General features: G+C 33.4%; 1 protein-coding gene across 2 annotated transcripts in view; it reads left to right on the forward strand.

The window, feature by feature from the left end:
- MS3_00008110 (uncharacterized protein) overlaps window positions 1-4620 on the forward strand; it is a gene marked incomplete at its 5' end in the record, with an annotated part of 110369 nt that extends 105749 nt beyond the window's left edge. For both annotated transcript variants that reach the window (XM_051216457.1, XM_035733046.2), the window contains 3 exons: window positions 736-845; window positions 1837-1984; window positions 3694-4620. Coding sequence is in view for 1 of the 2 variants with exons in the window: in XM_035733046.2 (XP_035589580.1) it covers window positions 736-845; window positions 1837-1984; window positions 3694-3726 (291 nt within the window). The remainder of the gene's footprint in view (window positions 1-735; window positions 846-1836; window positions 1985-3693) is intronic.
- Between the last annotated feature and the right edge of the window lie 1819 nt (window positions 4621-6439).

Consider the following 6439-nt stretch of genomic DNA (forward strand, 5'->3'; position numbering starts at 1 on the left):
TGCAGTATAATATATAATGGCTAGTCCTTTAAACTATTCAAATTAAAGCCCATCTACGAGGAAACTAGACCGCAATCCATCATGATGTATAGCTCAGGATAAGTTATTTTTAATGATCTCTATCATCCAGTTTGTTGCTTTCATTCTGTTCAACGACTATTTGCTCAATATTTGAATTCTTGAAGGAAATCACAGTGAAACATTTCAAAAGATGAAACGATACTATACTTACTAAGCGAATACAGATAATTAAAATGTTACACTACTAAATGTATTCATTCGAGCTAAAGCGTTTTACAAATATTTCAATATAATCTGCTTCCAAAATGCTTGAAATCTTACGCTAATAAAGCATTGAAAGGATTATATTTTGGCATAGTTTTCATCACAGAGACTTCAGCTGATCAAAAAATGGGGCGTTGGGTAGTTGACTTTTTCTAGCAGAGAACTTCTTAAATGAGCGCTCATATCATTACCAGGGCTCAAATCCCTAGATCTCGTGGCGAACTCGTTATCTACAAACAAGTAAGGCGGAATAAAGTGGTCAGCATTGTCAACTTCAGTTATTTTAAAGTAATGAGTTCGATCGTAGGCACACACTTCAGTGCGGATTTATGTAGAATCTCGGACTACGATGAGTACTACCTAGTTCTTAGCAGTAGACCAGCTGAAGTAATCTCATGACGAACTGATTCATGCTCTTCAACTAATCAAATAACATTTTTTTCACTAAAGGGTAAAATCGAAATGGAAATGGAATTGGTAACAAAAGCAGAAGCCGATCTTCGACCAGCTGGTAAAGCACGTGAGGATCCAAATGAAAATCCTCACTTAGAACAGCCAAAGTAAGTTGATTGAACAAACTATTTATCGTATTCAAAATCAATCACCATTTTTTATAATAGACTAAACAAATGATAAGTAATACGGCATTCCATATAGACTTGTGTATAGTTTGACGACTATTTTTGTAAAAACGGTCACCAACTGGACAAGCACTGAGAGCCATGAAACAATGAATAGCATGTAACCATCAGGATGTACTACTGCTGAGCCTTAGGTCAGGACGAAATACCAATATAGTTCTCCTTGACTTCCAATGGTTATCTAAGTGTCCATGTTTGGTAATGAATATTATTTCCGAGAGAAAAATTATAAACTCCAATTTGCAATTGATGGGGGCTGGGTGGATCTGTAGTTCAACAAGGTACTCCGTGATTAAAGCAATAAGAATAAAAAAGTAAACTAAGTGTACATTTTAACCGCCTATTAGTCTACAATTTTCAAGGGTTCTTCATTCGATTCTTCGGACTTGTGTAATGTTCAAAACTGAAGATATTTAAACTATACCTGCTAAATGTTTGGCTGAATCTGTAATAAAAAATTGATGTAAAAATCTGTTTATTTAAAACTTCAGTGTTTTCCAGTTGAGATGATGAAGAAAATGAGGATGATAAAAGTAGATAACTTGACTATACAGCATCCAGACTGTAGTAGAGTATAAATTTCAATGGAAAGCTGATATGAGTCGTGATCTCCGAATAATTATTCAAAATCTAATCACTGGATGCAAACAGATGAAGTAAAGTATAGTAAATTGGATAAATGAGCACATCAGTTAACTGACTGTAATAAACATTTGTTTCATATAAGTGATTTATTTGGAAACATTTATCCTACAATGATACTTGGTCTCTTATTAAACTTCACAAATTTCGAACTGAATATGAACAGATAAGTTAAAACTATTCTACAATTCTCTTATACAAATCCATAAATAGATAAGAAGGTAGCTGCGATGAAAAGTTGTACCTTTTGTTTTTTTTCCAATTTCAGACGTCCAGAAACGTCATTTTTATGGTTTACATCACCGTGGAAAACATTCAAATTCATTATATGGAAAAAAATGAAATGGGTGATTATCGCGTTATTGATCATTCTCATCATTGGCTTATTAATAGTATTATTTGTATATGCTATACCGGTGAGTCTATGATCACTATGTGTATGATATGATAATTTTGTTGAATCAATTTATTATTATTTTTTTAATAATCTTAAGGCAACTGTGATCTGACACTAAATGGGAGACAACTGAATACCTGAGAGTAGTGAATACTATGTCGTTCTAATTTGTGATCATAGTAATACATAAAGGCCCGAGATTACAGTGTTGCGACTCGAATGACATCCTCAAAATAATTAAGTTGGAAATTTAATGACCCACAATGTTTGTTTAAGTTGATTGATTTACATTTAATGTAACTATTAGTTTAGTGAACATTATGTAGCTGGTTAACTCAATTATATACTGTGTATTAAATTTTTTGCACAGTTCAAGGATTGATTTCTATCATGAATTGATATGGGATGGGATAAACCAGCGAATACCTGTCTCATCTTTATTTATTGATTCTACAAATTTGTATCTTCAAACCGACACGAAACCAAACTCAACTCTTCTCATATTACTGGAAGATAGTTGAATGATATAAGCGCACATTTTATACTCATGAGAATGAGTATTTATGGGTATGAGAGATTGTCCAATGACTTAGATTCCATGATGTCAAGGTATAATTCTGTAGTGGACTAATGACACATTGAAAATGAATCTCAGTTCACTACAAAGGCCGGTACCTAACTACTAGTTATTAGCATAGTCAGATATTTATTTGGTTAATAAGTTGATGCTTACAATAGTGATTATTTCACTGATTGTTTACGTTTATCACAACCTGAAATCAGTTGATAAATGAAGGAGCATTGAAAAGTAATAAAAATCATAGTTATAGATAATACAGTTCGCATTAATGATGTGCTTTGAAGAATAAGGTTAATGCATTTTGTACGAAATCGAGCATTGATATGACTGAAGGAAAACTCATACAGTTGGAGAGAATGAAAAAGATAAACATTAATGATGCATGAAGGTTGATCCAACAATCAAAAGTACTAGATTTTCTTTTTAAAATAATATCTCAACACAGATTTACTTTGGATGACTAGTTATTATTTAAGTAACTATGAAACGAATGCCATAACTGAACTAGTAGGAATAAAAGCATATCAAACTGAATCAATACATAACCGTACACTTGATTCTATTGAATGAGACAATACTCCTTAAAATTAAGAAAACGAGGAGAGTTTTACATAGAATCTTGGTTCATTCATTGGTTTAACTGGATTTGCGATTGTTCAACCACATCAATATCAAACTCATTATTTTCAGAGATTGTACGAAGAACACATCGTTAAATCATCAACTGTGAAAGCATTACGATCACCTTATTATTCCTTTAGCTTATCACATCATGACTCACGATTTCCAAACACATTCACTCTAAATGACTGATTGGTGATCAGAAACCAGTGTCAGATTGATTGAACCCCTAATACTAACCGAATATCATCGATTAGATTCTAATGTGGTTATTAGATTGAGCGACTCAGTATCACATTCACTGTTTTCGGTTGGAAGTAAATCGACAGAATGTTTCGACTAGATATAGTTTGTGTAAGCTTGTAGTTGTCAGTAGGACATATCTGCGACTTTAAAGGAAACGATATTCCATATGTGGCACGAACCATAAAGTAAGTACCGTTGTATTTGTACTTCATTTGTTTTCTTGTTAAAACATTTAACGATACTGATTGTTCTTTCTTTTTTTTATTTTAATACAATTTCAGCCACTTTTGGCGAGGAAAATGGTTGGAGTTTAAATGGTCGTTACGAGACCCTTGATTAATATTTTTTAAAATTCACTCTTAATTGCTATTTTACTTCAAGCTTATTATATTTAAAATAAAACTGACAATAATTTGTTAAAATTTCATGAACAGTCATTTATTCTTCCGAATAAGAAAGAACCTGTTTTAAACGAGAATTTTGCAACCAGGAAAATCCACTTTATTCTCTGTTTGTTTTTATCCAAAAATAAAATAGGTTTTATGATCTGAATGATATGCATAAAGGACACAATCAAATTTACTTTATCATGTGTGTGTTCTCTTTTGGAAATTGTGATATCTGGTTTTAACCCAGTTATATCAACACTTCCACTCAGAGTGGAATTTTTGAAAACTCTTATTTATTTTAAAAAGAGGAAAAAAACCTACAGAAATCTTCTAGTAATTTGATTGAAAGATCTTAATGAAGTCACTTTTGTTTTTCTTTTGATTTTTCATCAATTCTTATCTAACATGTAATACAGAGTTTCGAAAAAAATATAATTACATACCACCATAGGTGATGGTAAAGTTCAACTGGGAATGGTTGATTTCCCCTCCTATAATCAACCCACTTGTATCTTATTTAAGTAGTTCAACGAAATGATACCAAAATTGGTTCACGTCTTCCAATTAAATTGGCTACTAAGTAGGAAATAACCCATCTTCATTTCTTCCTCGACAAATAATAATAATATTTCTTCAGTTTTGGCCTTTTTTAAGTATGCAAACGAGAAAAATATTCCAATTTCTTATTTTTGAAAACATTATACACTTTCATTATGGTTAAAATATATGTTTCAATTTATTTTTATGCAATGATCACGTACTGTTTTTAAAGTCAATTTAGCTAAATAAAAATTCTGGACGCAAAAAATTATCATAAAAGGCTATTTCTTATTTGAGTGTGGCCATTAGGCAGACAAGCGACGAGGAAATAGAATTCTAGGAACATATCTACATGGTTAGCTTCGATGGTAATGTCCAAAACCAAATCACCAATTTATGGGACACAATACTACCAAAATTCATAAAACCACAAAATTCCGTGGAAACATTCCCTCGTCTAATTTATTGCAGAGCGATTAAGTCACGTAAACATGAAATAATGTGGGGAAATGTAAATAAACATGATGGTGATGCAGTAAGGTTACATGGTCTGAGTGTTAAAAACACAACTTTGTGAAACGTTGACAGGATATACGCAAATAAACAAGAGGTGTATAACACTTAATTATAATGTGCACAGGATACAATAATTAAAACGTCTTTGCAGTAAATGTAATGATGTATGAAACAACTAAGTGCAAAACCAAAGAGCAAATAGAAAAATAATTTAGGAAAGGAAGACATTTTGAAATGCAAAATTGTACTACCGGGATATAAGATTTCTGGCCAATTCTGATTAGCTCGCTTTAGCTAATCGAAACGAGGTTATTCTTCAGTATATTTAAACATAAGTCAATAGGATTACTTTTCCTGTCTGAAATTTGTACGATATTTAAAAAAACGCCTCAGTATTTTCTTGTGCAAAACGGTCTCAACAGACGCTGTACTTGTGGCCATTCCGCTTTCCTTCGTCTTCGTAAAGCGAGAAAGTTCTTACTATTCGAACAGCGGAATCTCTATATTTCTGCAGGCAAATTGTAAGAAGATAAGATGTCAGTGGTTTGGTACTTATTGGGGACGCTAGATCCCCAGAAATTAATTGGTACACATCCCGTTTTTGCAACTTCACTATGGAAATCTGAATCGCCCACTTTTGCCTGCAGTTTGAATTGATTTGTTCGTCGCCACTTTTAGTACGTTATTTTGCGACATTATTGTGCTGTATGTATACGCAAAAGTTGTGTGCCTATTCGTTCGTCTTTCCTGGCTCATTGTAGAGTATACACTTTTCCCGACTGAATCTGGTTTCCTTCTTCTAGTAAGCAGGGCTGAGGTGCAGTGGAATAGCTTCACTTGTTGTGTCGCCAACTTTCGTTCTGTTGGCCGGTCCTAGGTAATATCATAATCCCTTCAAACGTAGCATCAACAAATAATGGAGTCATGACAGTAGGATTAATAAACGTTAAGTGCTTGGAATGTCGTCGTCTATTTGTTCGTGTGTCTGCAATGTTCTACAGGGAAGTAGGCTATTTAACGCATTATCCATAACTTCGTAGAGCCTAGGGTGGATTTACAATCCAATAGTAGTTCAATCCTGTGTTTCAACCACGAAACCATCATTTAATACTATACAGATAGAGCAATATCGCAGATTTACTGATAATTTTATTTAACAAAATCGACAAACGCGTTAGCTAAATGTATTTGTATCCCAGAGTAAATATGTGACTCACTGAGATTCAAAGGCAGTATTCACTTATTCACACACCAGAGCATTATCTATTCCGAATATCAAGGTCACGATAGCCATTATCTTCATAAACGAATACGACATTAGTAATAAAAGCACATATCTTCTAGTTTTTTGATTTTTAGAACTAGATTTCTTCACATTTACGTGGTATCATAGTGTTAGCGGGACATAGATTGGATTAAAGCATGCTCGTATCTGCTGGGATCACCGGGTAAGAAATAGTCGGGTTAGACGCAAGGTAGTAGGTGATGGTAGTAAATCAGTTGATGAGATTGTAAATCTTCATCGGCTGAGATGGTTGGGCAACGTGTTACGTACGCCCGAAGCCCGATTACCACGACGCGC

Source organism: Schistosoma haematobium, chromosome 4, assembly GCF_000699445.3.
Source record: "Schistosoma haematobium chromosome 4, whole genome shotgun sequence".
Taxonomy (NCBI): domain Eukaryota; kingdom Metazoa; phylum Platyhelminthes; class Trematoda; order Strigeidida; family Schistosomatidae; genus Schistosoma; species Schistosoma haematobium.